The sequence below is a fragment of the Hippoglossus stenolepis genome, chromosome 20 (assembly GCF_022539355.2).
Source record: "Hippoglossus stenolepis isolate QCI-W04-F060 chromosome 20, HSTE1.2, whole genome shotgun sequence".
In the NCBI taxonomy this organism is placed as follows: Eukaryota; Metazoa; Chordata; class Actinopteri; order Pleuronectiformes; family Pleuronectidae; genus Hippoglossus; species Hippoglossus stenolepis.
The window spans coordinates 12,571,342-12,590,613 of NC_061502.1; the positions used below are offsets into that span (position 1 = coordinate 12,571,342).

General features: G+C 40.9%; 2 protein-coding genes across 3 annotated transcripts; both read right to left on the reverse strand.

The window, feature by feature from the left end:
- Nucleotides 1–12,292: 12,292 nt before the first annotated feature.
- tmem18 (transmembrane protein 18) lies at nucleotides 12,293–14,759 on the reverse strand. Its single transcript, XM_035143631.2, has 5 exons — nucleotides 14,570–14,759; nucleotides 14,310–14,427; nucleotides 12,976–13,030; nucleotides 12,753–12,846; nucleotides 12,293–12,653 (listed from the first exon to the last, which is right to left on the reverse strand). Exons 1-5 carry the CDS (start codon nucleotides 14,663–14,665, stop codon nucleotides 12,555–12,557), a joined length of 462 nt encoding a protein of 153 aa, XP_034999522.1. The 5' UTR covers nucleotides 14,666–14,759; the 3' UTR covers nucleotides 12,293–12,554.
- A 1,186-nt stretch (nucleotides 14,760–15,945) lies between these two features.
- LOC118099230 (uncharacterized protein C1orf115) lies at nucleotides 15,946–19,135 on the reverse strand. Of its 2 annotated transcripts, XM_035143633.2 has the most exons (3): nucleotides 18,742–19,135; nucleotides 18,596–18,606; nucleotides 15,946–16,474 (listed from the first exon to the last, which is right to left on the reverse strand). In XM_035143633.2, exons 1-3 carry the CDS (start codon nucleotides 19,030–19,032, stop codon nucleotides 16,435–16,437), a joined length of 342 nt encoding a protein of 113 aa, XP_034999524.1. In that variant the 5' UTR covers nucleotides 19,033–19,135; the 3' UTR covers nucleotides 15,946–16,434. The 2 variants fall into 2 exon arrangements, with proteins under 2 accessions (XP_034999524.1, XP_034999523.1); XM_035143632.2 differs by lacking the exon at nucleotides 18,596–18,606 and having other exon boundaries at nucleotides 18,742–19,134.
- Nucleotides 19,136–19,272: the final 137 nt, after the last annotated feature.

A 19,272-nucleotide genomic window follows, 5' to 3' on the forward strand; every position in this document is an offset into this window, starting at 1 on the left:
ATAACTGCATATTGTTCTATTTCAGGGGGTTTACGTCACTATGGACATATTTGAAGTTTAATCTGCATTAGTTTAGCAAGCTGATGTATGCCTCATTTTCTTTTCCCCTTTAAATGATGTTTTGTTCAGGTAGATGACAGCACACTTTACACCTTCTTACTGTTTAATAGAACATGTGGTCATGTGAACTGTGACCAGCACAATGTTGAGTCCTCTGTGACTTGAACCCAACACAAGAGAGAATATATACTGTTTGTCAATATTAATAAATCATAGAGGTTTAAGTGAAGGTTAACAAAATGCACATATACTGTGAAGGCTGTGGTTTGGAGAACTGTCAAATGAAACTTAACGTGTTGTGAGATCTTAAATCTTGTTTACTCACGAACTAGAAGAGAGCTCGGAGATCGTATAACTCCAACATTTTGTGGGTTCTTCTATAGGTCATGCTCCATCCATCCGCAAAAGTTAATGGGAATCAATACAGTAGTTTATGCGTAATCCTGTTTAACATCAATCCAACACAGATGAAAACTTAACCTCCATGACATTCAAAATCTAAGCCAGCAGGTAAATCACCAGCAGTGCCACTGCTTACGCACAATTTGACGTATTTGAGACATTCATCACATCTTTTTGTTGTAGTCACTCTGAGTCATCATGTGCCGTCACAGGTTTCGCGGCATCAAGACAGACGCTTTGGCTTATCATATTATCGATGACATCATTCCTGCTGCACTCATTCGTTTGAATTTTGGGCGAAAGTTAAGGTCTCCGTTTTCCCCAGAAATTGCATTATCTCGGAAAATTCTATTATAGTGTCAGGGTGGGTAAGAACACACACACTTATTGTTTTTCTTTGACTCTATGACAAAGAACAGAAGGGTGCAACGCATGAAGCCCAGGGCTGGGGGCAGCTTACGTGCCATTCACCCCCCTTGCATGTGTTTTCTATGTGTGTGCACGGCTGATAAATGGGTCAGTACATCTTTTTGGGGGAGGCAGATAAAATCTTGCAGTTACTCATACAATGAGGGTAAACTTTGCAAGTAAAAAGGTTGCTGTGTTTTTTCTATCTGGCCTTTGAGGTCTTATCGCTATCTCATCACTTCTTTCATCTCTGTCTCCAGTGGGTGCAAACCCTCCGTGCTTTCAGGAGGTGCTGGAGGTTATGGGTGTTTGCAGTGAGGCTTGTAATGGGAAATTACCCCCGGAGACAGAAAGGTCTTTTCAGGAGAGGCATCAAGAAGAGAAATCCCCTGACGGAAACCTCAGCAAACACGACTGGTGGCACAGAGGGGACGTCAGCTGAGGGAACGGCAGGATATCACGACTATTTTTAAACGTTGTCTGAGCATGTGATGCTGCTTTATTTGGAATCTGAGGTTCAAACTGAGGAGATTGGAACGATTACAAATTCATGACGAAGAGGGAAACACTAGGTCCCCGGTTGCTGTCACCTCTCAAAGGCCTAAATTGAATCTCTTATTGGTGGTCCCCTCTCTGCCCAGACATCCCACAGACGTGTGGGTGTAGTTATTTCCATAAGTGAGCAACATTCATCTCCGCGTCGGTGATGGACCGGCAAACTGGCCAAAGTGTAAAGCCAATGTAATCTTGAGGGGTATTACCAGGGTTAACCTGCAGAGCAAAGATAATAAACAGAAGAAGTGATGGACAGAGACGGAGAGGAAGAACAACAATCAAAGATGGGAAACTGAGTTTTATTGTTTTTAGTCCAGCTACTTGGAATAGTAAAACTACTTTCAGATATAGTTTGACGTTTTGGGAAATTCAATTATTTGGGTTTTTGCAGAGTTTAGGAGATTGATATCACTCTCAACCAGATTTTACATGTCATTAAGATGCTTCCAGACGTGCACTGAAGCCTGGACATTTTCCTGAAATCTTCCAGTGGGACTGTGAGAACGGAAATGACAAAGATTGTATCTCTGGGCATTTTTTTGGAACATGAAAACTGAAAAAAACTGAAAAAACAAAAAGGATGCAAATTTCTCAGGATGAAGAAGAGGTGTCATACATGCACAACATGCCGACGAAGATGTCAATTCAGAAAGACAACAAGATTCGAGAGGTTTTGCTGATAAGGGCCCGCGCAGATTTAAAGGTGCTAGCAGGCGGATTTGGTTACAGAGCCAGGCTTGCTGTTCCCTCCCATTTCCTTTATTTATGCTAAGCTAAGCTAATTAGCTGCAGGCTACAGCTTCATATTTTCTGTAATCTCAAACGTCGTTGAATAAATCTTCTAATCAAACTTCGCTGTGAAGCAAATATAAGTTCCAGGGTAAATCTGGTGATTGCTTCTGTTCTTAACGGACAATATTTATTTGGATTTTATGTTTCATTTTGCTTTTCATGAGGTTTTCTGTTTTGGTCAGTATTTGCTTGTGTATTTATTCATTTATTAAGGATGTTTTAATTGCATTATTATCATTCAAGGAAGAATCCACACAATTTTGGAGCTGATCTGGATAAAGTGAGGATCCAGGTCCAGATCCATCTTTTCCCACTCTCTTTAACATTGTGAGATAAGGGCACAGCGTTGGGCAAATCTCTCTGAGTGACCTTCTAGCTCTATTTGAAATTACTCTGTACAATATATTCTTTCTTATATTGCATATCCTGGACTGAAAGCAAACTTCAATGACTAAGGTTGGTAGAGACAAGTAGAGACGGTCTCAATTATTGCCTCGCTGAAACCCAGCTTTAGCGTGTTTTACTCAGTGGAACACGGTAGATCAGGAAACAGCAGATTTCCATTCATCCTTGAAACGTGCTGCCTCTGCCTGCTCTGAGTGGGTCGTCCTCATCTGTGTGTGAAGATCAAACATTGAGACAAGTTCCTGTCGACCGTCCCCAGTGATCAGCGGGACGCGTTCAGCTTTAATTCAGCTGATTCCGGACAACAGTGACAGGACTCAATGGAAAAGCACTGTGCATTACTCTTTTATAGGGATAAGAGCAGGCATCCAGCAGTCCACCTGTGGTGAGGAAGAGAGGCCCTGCCGAGAGAGAGCATCCGGCCATGTTTTCTCAAATCAGCCAATCGCAGTGAGGGTACACAATGTGAAATAAGGAAGTCAAACAGAAACAGTGATAACATGCTGGTCGACACAGAGCAGGGCAGAGTTGCAGGCAACTGTCCTACGCTCACATGTGCGTAGAATGAGTGCGTCACACATTTTCCATCTTTATTTCATCACGGCACTGTGTCTGTTTTCAGACCCTTTAATTGTTGTGCGTTTGGAGACATCCTGTCTGCCCCAAAGTGGCCTGAGCATGACTGAAAATCCCCTCTACTGCGTAGATTTTCCATGTGCACAGAGATACTAGATTTAATATGATACAGACAATTAACTTATTGTTTTTTTTAATGCAAAATAAAACATAAAGCATATTGCTACTGCTCAACTAAATGAAGTGGCTGCAGGCACCGGCCCTATTGCGCAGCTGGATTAACCACTCTGGGGGCCCCGGGAGCAAGAACTTGATGCAGGGCCCGCTTTGCTTTCAAGTTCCCCACAAGTGGAGTTCACAGATTCAAGATAAACTAACATGATGGAGGTCACAGAGCGCCTCTGCAAGACAGGGTGGTATGATTATGTTAAGATAAGGCGCAAGGAAAAACAAAGTGACACAATTAGGGAAGCAACTGTTTTCTCTGAGTGTGTCACAAAGTGAACTCTTTTATTTCATCATGCCACCACTGTGTATGTTGGATGTGATTAAATAAGTGGTAAGATCAATCTGTCAACATTTTTAAAACCCTTTGATTCTTGCGCCTTTGTAGATTTCCTGTCAAAATCCATTTTTTAAAGCTGTTTTCCTCACAGTAGTCAGGACATTTTTCTGAAATTTTCCAGAGGGGCCAGAATACAGAATACAGTGGGAGGATGAAGAAAACACAAAGAAAACAAATATCTCATACACTTAGAAGATGCCGAAAAGATGCCGAAAAAGATGTTAAGATGTCGAAAACAACGAGATCCGAGAGCTTTTTGCCACTGGCCCCGCCCCTCACCTGAATGCTCCGGACATTTTCCTGTTGTTGTAATTGTGTCTCACTTCGGAATGCATCCCACCGATCCTCAGTCACGGCCACCCTGTATATAGATCAGGTCTGTCAAGTCTTAAACGTTGCCTCTGTCTCCAAGGTCCAGGAAGGTTGGATTCAGTAAATGATAATATGGCCTGAAAAGCATCAGTCAAATTCGGGGGGCTGCTTTGGGACATTTGGTTGACATTTGTTTGATTGCTGTTAAAAGGGGTTCTCTGTGCAGTGGAAGCACCAGATTCGTCTCTGACTCGGTCCTTTGCTTCATGTCTTTCCTGCTCTCTCTCCTCATTTCACATTTGCTGTCCTGTCAATAAAGACAAGAAATCCCCCAAAAATCTCTTTAAAAAAAGTTATGTTTGCACTTATAATGGCATCATATTACCCGTCACTGTGTCATTACAGTCATCTAGAATGATTTCATTAGAAAGAATTTTTAATCCATAAGTGTTTACTTCACCTTTTAAACCTGGGTTCTTCCCTCCAAGAGAAGGTTCTAGCATATAAAAGTTTACAAGTTAAGTTGCCAGAGTCCCTGTATCTGTGGTTCATGAACCATCTGTCATCTTTAATGAAGCTGTGACCACCCCGAACTCTTCGTCTGCACCACCGACGTGTCAGATCTTCCACAGAGACAGTATTTCCTAAGACTATCTGGTAAAAAAAAGTATTAGATGAAAATGACCTAAAAAGACACAGTGGGGTAGAGAGTCCATGCATCAATGTGACGTGACGGTTGGATTCGCAGAGATTAATTTGATGCTGATCACACTGATGTGACACACCGGGATCCTGGACATGCGATAGAGACGCAGATGATGACTCATGGGTCTGGACAGACCAGTGGGATATTTCACAGCGATGACGACAAAGAACAAAGGCCCTGAGATGATAAAAAATCTACTTTTTAATAGAGAAGCAGACGTGTTATCACCCGCCATCATCCTCCGCACCACCCTCACTCTCTTCATCTCCCATCTTCCTCAGCCAGATGTTATTCTTTACAGAATGATCGGCAGCACTGAGTGTTTCTTTTCATCTCGCACAGGCTTCAATATGTCAGTGAGAGCTGGTGTGTTCTTTGGCGTGTGCTTTAGATAATTTGTAATTTAAAGTTTGGAGAACACTTGGTGGTACACACAAACACACACACAGTGGCAATTTAAAATAAACAATGACATGACTATCTATCTATCTATCTATCTATCTATCTATCTATCTATCTATCTATCTATCTATCTATCTATCTATCTATCTATCTATCTATCTATCTAAAGAAGATATTTATTTAAGATAAAACAGAGTGCAGAAAATACCCGAAACTTCATGGTGACAAGAAAAGTTTCCTTTGCCGAGTCAAGCAATAACCAATTTGAAACTTTAACACTTTGATTTTTGATTGTCATCTTCGGTTGTAAAGTGATTGATTCAACTTGTTTTTCGACCTGCAGCCTCTCGCAGGAAGTCGTCTGCCTCTGAATGAAAAAGTTCTATAATTCATCATAATAATGGGCTATGATTCATGCATTTCAGATAGGAGCACCAAATTGGCATAAGTGACAATGGAGACACTGTCCCTGGGGTGTACACGTTGTCCAGACAGATGGGTGTGTGTGAGAATGGACATTAATAAGCTTATTTCATTCAGCAGATCCTCCATCCGTGGCTCCATTTTCATGCATTTGGCTTATTAATCCTCCTTGGAGACCTGGGAGGACTGCGTGTAAAGTTGACTGTCTTCAATTTCCCTTTGATAAATACTGTACAGTCAATGACCTCAGATATAGCCTGTTTATAAATCCACCCTTGGATTTTTGACATCACATCGGGAGTCGAATGCACTTGGCAGAATCTCATCGGAAAGGCATTCATCTTAACTGCAATCTGCTCTGGTACAAAACCGACCTGTGTTATCAAAATAGAGATTAACATGTTCTCTGAATTTCAACATGTCAAACATCGCGTTTCTTCCTCCAGTTCTCTGCATCACTCCATCTCCATCACCTCAGCTCCTCTGGTTCTTTTCCTGTCCGGGTCATACTTCCCTCCCCGGTGCCTCTTCCACTGGGGCCTGTTTTGGCACAGCGTCGGGTGCACAGGCCATTAAAGTCTTCAAATCAAGCATGTGCAGCCCTGCTCGATAACTTTAATGTAAGACAGAGAGAGAAAGAGATCACATAACACCCAGACTGTAGACAACGTCTTTATTTTGTGGCTCCATAACTGCAGACAAATCTACTAATCAATTTCAGGAAATTGCAGGAAAATTGGAAACTGTGTTGAATTACATGCCTATTCCAATTAAATTGCTCACACAACCAAACGGGTATTTCTGTCACGGCACAGCAGGGTAGCTAAACATGCGAAACATTTTAATTTATATATATCTTTGTAACCACATGGAGGGGAGTTCCCGATAAATCCCCATTTTCCTGTTCATTGATTACCCAGAAAGATAAAACACTATGCGGCAGCTTCTCAAACGGACTTTTACATACTTTATTTGGACTGTTGAAAACACTGAATGGTTAAAACAAAGCTCACGCATGTGGCTGAGACTGCACGCAGTATGTTTCTGTACAATCGGTGTAAGAATTTCAAGAATTAGTCTATCACTGATCTTTTTATCCCCGTACGACCCTGCAATGCTCCGGCCTTCTATCTGTTCCAGACTCTCAGCTGAGGACTCAAACGGGACAGAGCTTTATTTTATGTAACAGCCGCGAGACTGTGGAACACCCTGCTCGGGGCGAAGTTGAAATCTAAACTGAAAACATATTTTTATCTCACCACCTTACCCAACTTTATCTGATTCTAAAAAAAAATTCCGGTTCATTCTGGGTTTTGCCATTTTGAGCTTTTCATGTGGTTTGTTAAAAAAAAGTGCTGCTTTATTCGTTTCTGTGTCCAAATCAGTTCAAGTCAATTTTTATTTGTATAACGTCAAATCACAGCACACGTGCCACCCAATCGCTGCAAATCTTCGTGCTGTATTCTCACATGGGCTCTCTGACATTTTCCAGACATTTTACTGGGGGGCTGGCAGGGAAAGTTGTGAAAATGTCCAGAGCAACTGACTCGGACATTTGTGTTTTAATTTACAGCCACTCTGTCAAGTTTCAGGAAAATATCCGCAGTTCAGTTCACATCTAAAATCAGCCCATTGTACTTTTTTTGGGGGGGAAAACCTTAAAAATGTATGGAGGACCAAAACTGCAAAATAAAACTAAATACATAAACAACTCAATAGTAGGTAAATAAATGAAATGCCAAAATAGATTCAGTATCTTCATGAAATAGGTGATTTATCTATTTATGTATTTACTTATTTGGCAATGGAAATCTCTTATCTTTATTATATTACAGATCATGCATTTCTACATCTACACATACGTCTGTGTGTTAACTCGATGGGCGGGGGTTAATTCTGTCAACTTCAGTCAACTGATCTTTATACTGAAACTCGTCTTCGAGTCTGTATCCTGCAGACATGTTCTATTTGATAAAGCATAAACTGCATTAATAAAAGTTACATTGATATCATTTGTTTATTATATATGTCACATACATTTTTTTCATGAATGAAACTGGAAATTCCTGGAAGTTTTACTGCCGTCTTTATCAGACAGTTGCAGGATTTATACCTCACAAATATGCAGAATGTGTCTAATAATATATATCTTTATAATCATGTATATCACTGTGACTCATTCATAAGGACACACTGAGTGAGTCATATATCACTCTATTACTCCACTTTCCCTCTCTCTCTCTCTCTCTCTCTCTCTCTCTCTCTCTCTCTCTCTCTCTCTCTCTCTCTCCCTCCCTCCCTCCCTCTCTCTCTCTCTCTCTCTCTCTCTCTCTCTCTCTCTCTCTGCACGTCTCTTCTCTTTATTACATTAGAGAGCGTGCCCCGTCACAGTGTGGCTCAACCAGCTGCTTCTACAGGACTCTGAGATCCCAGTGAGCCGCCCTCAGTCTCCACAGGTACCGAGAGTTATTTCAACTCCTCCGCCACTTTAGCATTGAGCAAATAATCTGTCAGGAGTGACTCACAGAGAGACAAATGAACAAGAGGAAAATAGAATGAAATTAGATTTATTGTGACTTTGGCAGGGAGCAGTCCGATGAATTAAGTGGTTCAGCTGTGAAGGAGACTGGTGATGATGAGGAATGGAGCACGAAGATGTGACATCTGATAAACGGCTTCTGATTGGATGGTCGAAGGGAGATGAGAGTTGAGCTGGTGCGGGGGGTGGAGGTGGTTACTCATTAATTGCGGTACTGAAAGCCATATAAATATAGCTTTCTATTATAAGTAGTAGTATTAGTAGTAGAAGTAGTCGTACTATGAGTCATATTTTATTATTATCATAGGAACATCTGGGATTTGTTACGAATCAGAAAGTCATTTGATATTTGATATTTAGATATATCAATAGCAATTACTGGTGTCATCCTAAAAGTGTTTCGAGGGGAAATGAATGAATGATTGAATCTGGGAACCATGAATGTCTCCCTTAACTTTTATGGCGATCCATCCAATCGTTATTTCAGTTTGACTGTGTGAACATTACAACTCTGTGACATTTCCAACCATCCATTGTTTGTTATTGTGCCAGTTCTGGAGGCTTCATATAAACTACATCACAGCGTGCTGCAGTGTATAACCGATCATTTATTTAAGTCCATACCCCCTCACTGTGTGGGCGTATACAAACCAACACTGGTTGACATCTCCCTCACTCTCATGTTAGTGTTGTTGCAGCCATTAAATGGTGTTAATATTCCTACTGTAGACGCCCTGTGGGTGTTTATATTCTGCTTTTAAATCCTAAGTAGTAGGTGTAAAAAACAGCTGTAGTTGATGTATATAATGTTTTTTACCTCTGCACAGGAGGTCACGTTTTCTGTTTGTTCAGTTGTTTGTTTGTCGGTAGGATTCCACAAAAACTACTAAACGGATTTACACAAAACTTGATGGAACATGGCTGAGAGAGAGTCCATAACATTTTTGTGCAGATTCCATACAAAGTTTTTTTTTTACTTTCTTTAACGTTGGCATGTTTTTTATATTTTTACCAATTCCCCATTAATTAACTCATGGCTCTTTAGGATAGGGACTGATCTATATGTGTGTGCTGCTGTTTGAATTTAAGGCGACTGTTGAGTGCTATTCTAGTTGTATCGTGTTTTTACAGAGGATTTTAGACTGGAATCCCATATTATCTCTCATATTCTAATTTATATATTTTCCCTACAAACCTCTCCTGTACATTAACCTATATTTAAGCTGTGCTGCTGTGGAGGAATGCAAATTTGCAAGTGTGGAAAGGTGATTAAACGTGCCCCCAATTAACATGACACTGTAATAGACACAGTCCTGACATCATTACCAGAAGAAAACACAACCACAGATGTTGGGAACCACAGTGGGAGCCGACATCAACTGTGTATAAAGTGAGAGAGAACACAGTGACACGCGGTTGAATACACGTCAGTGCTCGTTTCGTTTCTGCGCTCGAGACGTAAACACGCAGTCGCCGTCGAGGCCTATGCAACATCTGCTTATTCTCTGTCTCAGTCATATGCATGGATTAAGCTGGCAGTTGGCTCGACATGCACTGCAAACACACACATCCACAAGATGTCAGAAGTGAGGCTTCACCAACATCTGTTAGTGGGAACGTGCCATCCTAAATCATTTGGAGTGGGAAGACCCCTTGACAGCCCATCAGTGGGTCGGTTGTTTGGCCACAGACTCGTGCTGCGCTGCCAAACGTTGTTCAAACCAACAGAACTTGAATTTCACTTGTAGAGGAGGAACCAAAGATATCAAATGTCACAGTGCATTCTGGGGGAAAATGGGTATAAAAGTCTTCACACTGCATCTTGTTGAGTGTTGCAGTTATTCAAAATATGGATTCTTGAGTTAACATCATACAGAATCAATTACACAATATTCATCGAGTGACGTTGTTAAAAACAAGCTAAAATAAAACAGGAGAACTGGATGTCAGGGGTTAATTCTATACCATGCTATTGTGCTATAATGATAATATTTTGTACACAAAGAGTACATCTACTGTGTAATTCTGCATACTTCACCCCCCCATCTGTAAAGTGCACAAACCTGTCTGAGCCCCCACTCACATGCTGTAATATACTGACATCGTTCGTCTTCATGTCAGTTTCTGGACAAGTGATTCCAAATGTTTGTCAAAGCGCTGATGTCACATTCCTACTGTTAGAAAATGTTTGGAATATTTTCTCCCTCAACAGCCTCTTTGTCTTTATCAATTAAGTTTTATTGTTTAAAAACCCATCTTGAGTTTTCAATGACTCGATTTAACGTTCTACGTGGTTCTGGAAGTGTTTAACAAAGGTCAAGGGGTCGTTAACGTGAGTCACTGCCTCCGACACAAGACAAGATGATCAACAGAAATCAGGGATATTTATTAGGATTTGGAATATGAGGAAAAATCATTTCATTCTTCATTTGGCCGATTTGGTGATGAAATACCCACTGAAACTTGAAAAATCGACTTCATGTGCTGTGTGTTCCAGGATGAGCTTGTCCGAGTTGTCTCATTATCTTTGTCATGCACGCTGTTCCCCTGAAAACAACATGGACCTCTGTCTTACAGGTGGTGTTTCTTATATCTAAAGTGTTTTCACCCACAGCAGTGCAGCTGACTGGGTGTTGTGCAATGCATGACAAACCCGAGGAAATCAGCCATAACTGAGATACACACGAGGAGGAGAATTTGGCTGCAGCGTTTTTGCACCAATCAGACCCGAAGATTTAAACTGCGGATAGTGTCCACTCAAATCTTTATTTGAATTTGAAGAGAACCAAGACCGTCTTAAACTTTGATACAAGACATTACTCATGTTTCTGGAGACGGGGAGCTGGTTGCAATCGATGGGGATGTGTGTGTGTGTGTGTGTGTGTGTGTGTGTGTGTGTGTGTGTGTGTGTGTGTGTTGTGTGTGCGCACCAGAGAGAGGTCAGAGTGCAACCTCTAATGTTATTGCCCTTTCAGAGATGATCAGTTCCTCTAGCTGTCACAGACAAGCCTCCAACCCCAGAGAGGGAGCTCTGTCCAATCACACCCCCCCACCCCCTCACTCGCCGACATGCACGTACGTTCACTTCACCACCTCCATCCCTAAAACACACCCATTTCTCTTCCTCCCCATATTCTGAGATAACTTCCAGTCGATCACTCACGTACGCACTTAATGGATCATGACAGATGAAAGCAGGCAAAGCATACCAACATGAAAGTAGATGCATCTGGGAAAACAAATGAGTGAAAAAAAGAAAAATAATGGTAATTTTGAGGTAAAACATCTTGTCAACCTTCTACAGAGATAAAAAAAAAGTGTGAAATGAGGGATAAGTCTCCAAAGACACACGTCCTGTGGTGGGCAGCACCTGTCTCGTGTCATTTAGTTCGGACTGCCCTCTAGTGGTACATTAACATTTATGGTGTGAACCAAAGAGAAATGTCATGAATAAACATCTCAGGGTGACGACCTGTGTGTTTCACCTCAGCATTCTTACTTTGAAAAGGACACTTTAATGTGTATACTCCCAGAGCAGCGTCTGCATGTTTTCACTTTCCTCAGTGTGTAAAAAGCCTCCTGGGAGAAGTGAAGGGGTCAAACTGCACAAAGAGTCGCACCCAGTATCACAGGCCCTGTAAACCCCCACCACACCCCCTGGGAAGCTGTTAAACCAGTTCAGCTGATCCCGGCATTCAAATCCAGTTAGGCTCGCATGACGCTGTTTTACTATGGAGCGGGTTCCAGTCCTCAGACGCCTGCTTATTCAAATAAACACATCATTTCCATATTATTTTGTGGCTGTGACTTGATGTAGTTGCTGCAGGATTGAAGATCAAACTACTTTATGCTCTCTCACTCTCTCCAAGCCTTATAAATACCATACTACAGACTAGGGGGCCAAGCCTTTGCTCCGATCACACATCCTTTCTCAAAAATACTCTTAAATGTGTTATGTTATGTGTGCGTGACTTCATTTCTGTTTTATGAACTAATTCGTTCTCTGGTTTTGATTTTCGCTTCAGATTTTTTTCTGTTTGCGAAGCACTTTTAAACTTAAAGAAAAGTGCTTTATAAATAAAGTTGATCGTATCATAGAGAAAAACAATCTCATTTATCTCCCCACAAATCAAACAGTCACGTAAAAGTAATTCAAGTAAAGTTTAAACACACTTTAAAACAACATTACATACAAAACAGTTAGTGTCCTTTGGTCCTGGTGTATCTCATTATGTACAACATATTCAGCAGCACTGTTATCAGACACAGGCATCCAGTCCGGTTGTCAGCGAACAATCCTTTTTATAGTCACGATGAAGGAATCTGCCAACCGCCTCCAAATTTCAGGATTAGAGGAGAGATTGTAAGCTCCTCTCGGTGAAGCCCATTTACAGACATAGGGAGAGAGATCAGTCAGTCTTGTCTCTCTTCTCTCTGCGCGCCTTTCGCTTCAGCTGGAGTATCTTGAGTTCAGTCATAGTGGAAAAGGTCCTGTACACCCACAGCATCTGAAGTTAGGAAACACACACACACACACATGTTGTCTGTGGCATACCTGATGCTCATCTGTGCTCTCAGCCTTTGATCTGATGTGACAGGTTACTTACCACAATGAGGACTGTGTTGAGCAGCAGAGGAATCGAGTAAACCAACGATATGAACATGCCCTTTGAATCGAAGTACTGGAAATCAGAAAAAGACCTGCAAACAGAAATAAAGCAGAATGAGCATGTGTTGCTGGTTACGGTTAGTTTCCCCATTTGTGATCAAAGCCAACAGAGCTTCTAGACACACTGTTTCACTCAATGTACATTGAAATACTGCTCGTACCTCCAGTTCATAGCTGCCAGCTCATTCAGTTGTTCAGCGCTGTACACCAGGCCCACTGTGGAGAGACGTCAGGTCAGTCTGGGAACACTGATAAGTCACATCTCTCTCTCTCTCTCTCTCTCTCTCTCTCTCTCTCTCTCTCTCTCTCTCTCTCTCTCTCTCTCTCTCTCTCTCTCTCTCTCTCTCTCTCTCTCTCTCTCTCTCTCTCTCTCTCTCTCTCTCTCTCTCACACACAATAACAACACAGTGTGTTTACAAGCCTCTTCACACTGGGTCTCATTTAGCTTTAATTATGATTTGCTGTTGTGGAGACAAATCCAAACAAGATTTATGGGATCTACCGATACTCAGCTGCTGATTGAAGTATATTATTACGTATTGCTCGCTGGTGCTGTGGAATTGAATGAATTTCTGGATGTTGAATATAATGTGAATATTAAAAAACATGTCAATACTATTTGAATGCTGTAAAAAAAATAAAATATGTATTTTTTATTCATCTACATTGAGTTTAACAACAGGGTTTTGTTTACCTTGTTCCACAACACAGAGAGAGAGAGAGAGAGAGAGAGAGAGAGAGAGAGAGAGAGAGAGAGAGAGAGAGAGAGAGAACCATAAAAAAATTGCTCATCATCTGCTGTTTTCACATCTTTGTGACATAATCTACAGATGTAAACATTGCAAATCTCTTGGAAGACGCTGGTATAATGTCCAAATGATACTTTTCACTGTATCGCTGTGGAAAAAATAGACCCCAAATCTCAAGAGGAGCAGCATTTTACGTGCCTGAGACCCTTTGCTGTGTACATTGTAATAATTGTCTCTTTGACTTTTCCACTTCTCACAACCTCACACTCTTATACTATGGTTGATTCATTATTTGTAATCGGGGGGGGGGCAGTCATAGTTCCTCAGTGTTTCGTTATCCAGCGTGCAGCAGGGTATTGTTTTCCACCTGAGTCTATATACAGTATCTCAACAATGCATGGATGATCGGATTTTCACCAAATGTTGTGTGAATATTACTCAACACAACAAAGTCCTGCAGCTGATCGGTCGGGGCGGGGGGTCGAAACCCCTTAAGTAGAAAACTGTGTACTTGTTGCGTGACGCTCACTTGCACAGAAAATTCTCCATCTGCACACAAAGCTCTCTCTTTCATAGAGCTGGGGATGGGGATGGGGGATGGGGATGGGGGTGGGGTGGCTGCATTTTTCTATTTTTTTGTTTAGATTTACATCGAGCCCTGTTCAGTTTTGGCACATGACAGATACAAGTTAAACTGGAACAGTGAGGATAAGAACTGACTGCGGGTCTGTTTGTTCTCCACGTACCCATGAGCAGAAAGTGACAGATCTGAGCTCTGTAGAATCTGCAGGTCACCACCGTCACACACAGACACACAGCGTGAAACAACAGGAGCCCGACGAGCCAGGGCTCCGACCACTGCACCTACAGACAGCCACAGAGAGAAGACAGACAACAGACAGTCAGTGGATGTTAAACTCTCATCTGTTTAGCAGCAGAGCTCTGTGTGCTAGCTGCGAGAGCTAACGCTAGCTGCCTCGACTCAAGTACGAAACTTCCGCCTTACAGACATGAGGAACGTCCATATCGATGTGATTCTTAAATGGCTGAAGCCGTCGATGGGGATGGAGCTGATGTTCTTCTCCGATTTCAGCTCCGCCATCTTCACAAAACCCCGTAGCAGCCGCTAAATGTCCCTCAGCTCGTGTAAACCAGTCCGTGGTGTAAACAGGACCCGAATGCGGAAGTAGCGTCTCTGTCGCGGTCGAAACACGTCATCAAGGAGCCGGATCTGTCACATCTTTTGTGTTTTCACTTTGTTTAGCAGGATTACACAAAAAACACAAAACAGATTCACTTGTAAATTTATGTATATGTCGGACACGACCCAATGACGAAGACACTGAATTTTGGTGTTGATCCGAAATAAGGAGCGGATGTTTAGTTTGTACATTAGTTACCACAAAGTAACTACAGAGGTTTAGAATGGCATAGGTGCGTGAAGTGTTTAAAGCGATAGTTCTGAGATACAATTGTGTTTTGGTAATACTCGAATAAATGACCTCACACCTTTTTTTTGTATTTGGTGTCTAAAATGATGTCACACAACAATATACCTTTGCCCAGTTGTTGAGTTTCTGGGATCCACACATGGCCAAAATACTTTATTACACATCCACAATCTTTAATATGTTATTTGTGACATTCAGATACATGAATGCAAATATTTTTTAACGAGCATATAAAATGTGATATAACTGCAGGCTGTGAGATGATTTGTGAATATTATTTTAATTTAAAAGCTTCAGCTTGTGCATATGCTAGTAATACCAATGAAAAAAATGTCTCCTCTTGTTAGTCTGTTGTTCATCTCTCAGCAATTCACAGCAGTTTGAGAAATGAGATATTCCCTTTGGATCAGTGGTCCCTGTGTGAAGAAGTGGTCCCCAGTTACTTCAATTGTATTGGATTTGGCTGCAAAGCTGTTCACCCCTGAAACTTCAAAAGTGTTTTGTGGACTCAAACACTTCAACCATCCCTTTAAGGGCACATTATCAAAATTCTAAATGCACTTACATGGGAAAGTGCAAAACGCATGTTACACAGATCAATTTAATGTCTCATCAATTTCTTTGACTGACTTGACTTGTTTCTTGTGCTTCATCATTGCAGATCACGGCTGCGGCCACATTGTGGATAATGGTGGCAGCTATCGTGGATCAGGATTAAAACTAGACTGCTTAGATATACAATATGTCTGCTCACATATATACTATTACTGACAATACCGCCATAATACAGTCGTTATTGCTACTCCTTCCATCTCTGTCAGACATTTTCTTTTGTGTAAATGATCTAACGATTGATAAACTTAATTTGTTTAGACACTGTTCTTCTTGAGATATCGCGTTCACTGGAATTGGATGGACGGACAACCCGAAAACACGTGCAATTTTTTTAATCGGGGTATATAATGAGCATTAGGTCTATGCAGAGAGAAATTTACACCTTTCTCTAAAATCTATGATCTCAAAATGTCACAGATATGGTTAAAAAGTGTAGCTGTACTATACCAGATATCATGACAACACATTATGACCAACAACAGGTTTTTCAGTAAAAAAAATTAGCAAGATCAGCCACGTTTTAATATATCACAAGAAATAACTTCAGAAAATTTATAATTCTTTGATTAAAACTTGTAAAAAAAAAAAATGTAATTTCAAATACACAAATATTATCAACATCAAAAGTCTTTGCTCGGTGACATTGCTGTTATATACACAATAGCTTGTAAAAATAAAAAAAATAAAACTGGACGAGATTCAGGGGCATCAGCTCAGGTTCTCCCTCGGTGAAAGTCAGGGACAAAAGTAGCAGCCACGGTGATCGGAGTGGAGTAACCCAGAGCAAAGTTGTAGAGACCAAGCATCATACATTTCCAGGTGGAGCGCAGAGCTTTGCCAACGTTCTGCAAAACAAAGACAGAAACGGCCTCAGATTAATGATTCATTCTGTGGATTCCCATCGTCATTGTTAGAAAATCTGTTCAGCCAATCAGAGGAGGAGGCCCAGGTGAACTGACACAGATGGAGGCTGAGTCACTAACCTGGGATTATGTCGCCATTCATTTTAATCACAGAATATTCAAATGACAACCAGTGATTTTCACACAACTAGGTCAAATCAACATTTTCATGATTTGTCAGGATCTGAAGTAGAATCAGTTCATATCAGTTCAGACTAATCGTGCACACGCGTCAGGTTAAGAACAATAGCACAGCAGGGAGAGTGTTTTTAGTCGTAACTTATAAATAAGGCGTCCCGTGAACACCATTGTCTCCTCAATGAGCAGGAAAGGGCTGTCCGGCTGGGGCGGATACAGGAAGTCAGATGTTTCAGGAAAATAAAGCAAAAACAATCCTACTCCCTCAATGTGGTTTGTAAAAAGGACTCTGCTCCCTGTCTCAACTGAAAAACTAAATTAATAAGTCAATAAAAGGTGATAAAAAACTAATTCCCAAGGTTGAGAATAAACCTTCAGACTCAAGTATTAACAACAGCTCTTTTATTTATGATTTGTTTACCTGACGTTCATGTTTTCACAGATTTATATGAGCCATGACTGATAAGATTCTGGTGAAGTTCAGCATAAACACAAAGTGCCAGGTCACTGATAAACCAACTGTAGTAGTTTGAAGTTACATTTTATGAACCATTTCCTTCTTCATATCTCACGTAAGTCGGGGGGGTATAAAGTCATCTGTTGAGTAAACATGTTTTCGAGGGACACACCTGCTCGTGGCAATAATTAACCAATGGTGATTATCAACTTGATCACGTTTATAAAAACAATTAATGAGATAAAAACTCATGATTTGATTCATAAGCCCAAAAACCTTTCCCAATAATCAACAGTTTATCTGAATAATTACAATGACAATTGTTGGCATATTAAAAAAAAAAATCACTAGAAAATATATATTAATTTATTATTATATTTATTAATATATATATATATTTAAAAAAAACTGCTTTCAACTTACCGACAGTGAAACTGCAAGAGAGGACAACACATTTAATTAATTTAAGGTTTGTCTTTAAAAGCGTCTTAATTGCAGAAGCATATTATAAAAAGTGCATTTTAGTTATGTTTACTGACTAAACATAAAACTAAATGAATATTAAACAGTCAAGAGGAATTTTAATAAAAAATGTCCTACTTCCTTAATCTCCTCTTTAAATCTGACTCACCAGGGGAATTGAATATGTTACTGCACACCCAAGTAGACACGCATTGGGTTGGATGTCGACTCTAATAAAGGTGTGATATAAAATAGATTAAATATAGTTAAAGATTAACAGCAGACTACGATTATTTTATTGGTTTGTTTACTTGACATTTTACAGCTCTTATTCCCAGAAAAGCAGACTACTAAGATTTCCTCATCATTCACGTGTGTGATGGTTGTAAAGCAAACAAACAAAACAAGAATTTCCCTTTTCCTTTCAATCACAAGAAGAATCGATGCACCAGGAACACTGTCAAGTGATCCTGGCAGGAAAGAGTGAGGACAGACAGGAAACTGAACAACCCTGATTTGAACAAAGCATTTACCAGCATGAACATTGATTGTCAGTACTTTTTTCTGCCACGCAGCAGCAATCAGAAGCTTCAAGTCCTCTCTGGCTTAGTCTGGCTGCGTCCATGTGAGCCCAGAAGTTATAGGTCAATAGATGAATGAGAACAAAGCTGTAATGTGTATGTGATGATTCATATGGTCTGGGGGTAATTCCTGATCAAGCATGTATATTTTTTTCAGATTATAACATTTATGTGATCTCTGTTTTAGGATATTCAGCAATTGCCTCAATAATCAGAAACCTCAGCCTTATTTGTATTTGGTCATTTGGGATGATGATGCAGTTGCAGCACAGGACACAAGGAACCCAAAGAGCCCACATGTTGAGCAAATTAAAGATTTCAGGTTAATTTACAGCAGTTTTCCCCCAATAATTCGGATTCTATTAGAACAAATTGAGGCTGATTGATGCCATATTGAGAAAATCTGTGATTCAAATGTGGACTTACCCGCTCTGAGGCTACAGAGGAAAGACAAAAGAGCAAGAGGATAAGAATCTCTATAAAAGTGCCACCAAACCATCAGAACACACACACACTGCATTTGCAGTACATTATTCAACATTGTAAGAAAAATGTGAAATTAGAATACCAACCTTCTTTACTTTTTTGTACTTCTCCTTCTTTCTCTTCTTCTTCTCTTCCTTCGCCTCATCATCCGTCAGCGGCTCGTACCTCTCCGGCAGAAAAGCAAAGTGTATTTCTCTGTGGCACCGCTCATGTTGTCTGCTGTTGTCTGCCACCGACTCGCTGTCCGTGGAGGAAGAGTCCTCCACGCAGTCCACATGTCGCTGGTACTTGCGTGCGGCTCCTACGCTCAGAGCCTCACCTGATGCTGCAGCTGAGTTTCTGTTAAACAACCGTGATGGGAGAGATTTAGGCTTCATGCTATCTCCTCTTAGCCAGCTCTCAGGGATATAAAGGGAAGAAAGCACCACTGTTCCTGCAGGAGGTCAGGTATGTTGTCAACAGACGTTATGTGCATGAGTGGAAGTGCATTCCAGTGGACCGCCTTGTGTGGGAGATCTGGCACAGAGCCCTTAAAGGGGCAAATCCTTCCTCACATGACTGACCTCGATAGGTCTCAGGGTTTCTGCTTGAATGTTCAAATGCAGATCTAAAACAAA

What these genes read in the sequence shown, in the direction of transcription:
- tmem18 (XM_035143631.2), bottom strand. Translation starts at nt 14,665, where the DNA reads ATGGCGGAGCTGAAATCGGAGAAGAACATCAGCTCCATCCCCATCGAC. An exon ending in TATGGACGTTCCTCATGTCT is followed by an intron (nt 14,428 to 14,569) that starts GTAAGGCGGAAG and finishes GGCTGTCTGTAG; the next exon opens with GTGCAGTGGTCGGAGCCCTG. An exon ending in TCAACACAGTCCTCATTGTG is followed by an intron (nt 12,654 to 12,752) that starts GTAAGTAACCTG and finishes TCCTAACTTCAG; the next exon opens with ATGCTGTGGGTGTACAGGAC.
- LOC118099230 (XM_035143632.2), bottom strand. Translation starts at nt 19,032, where the DNA reads ATGAAGCCTAAATCTCTCCCATCACGGTTGTTTAACAGAAACTCAGCT. An exon ending in AGTACAAAAAAGTAAAGAAG is followed by an intron (nt 16,475 to 18,741) that starts GTTGGTATTCTA and finishes TTTGTTTTGCAG; the next exon opens with AACGTTGGCAAAGCTCTGCG.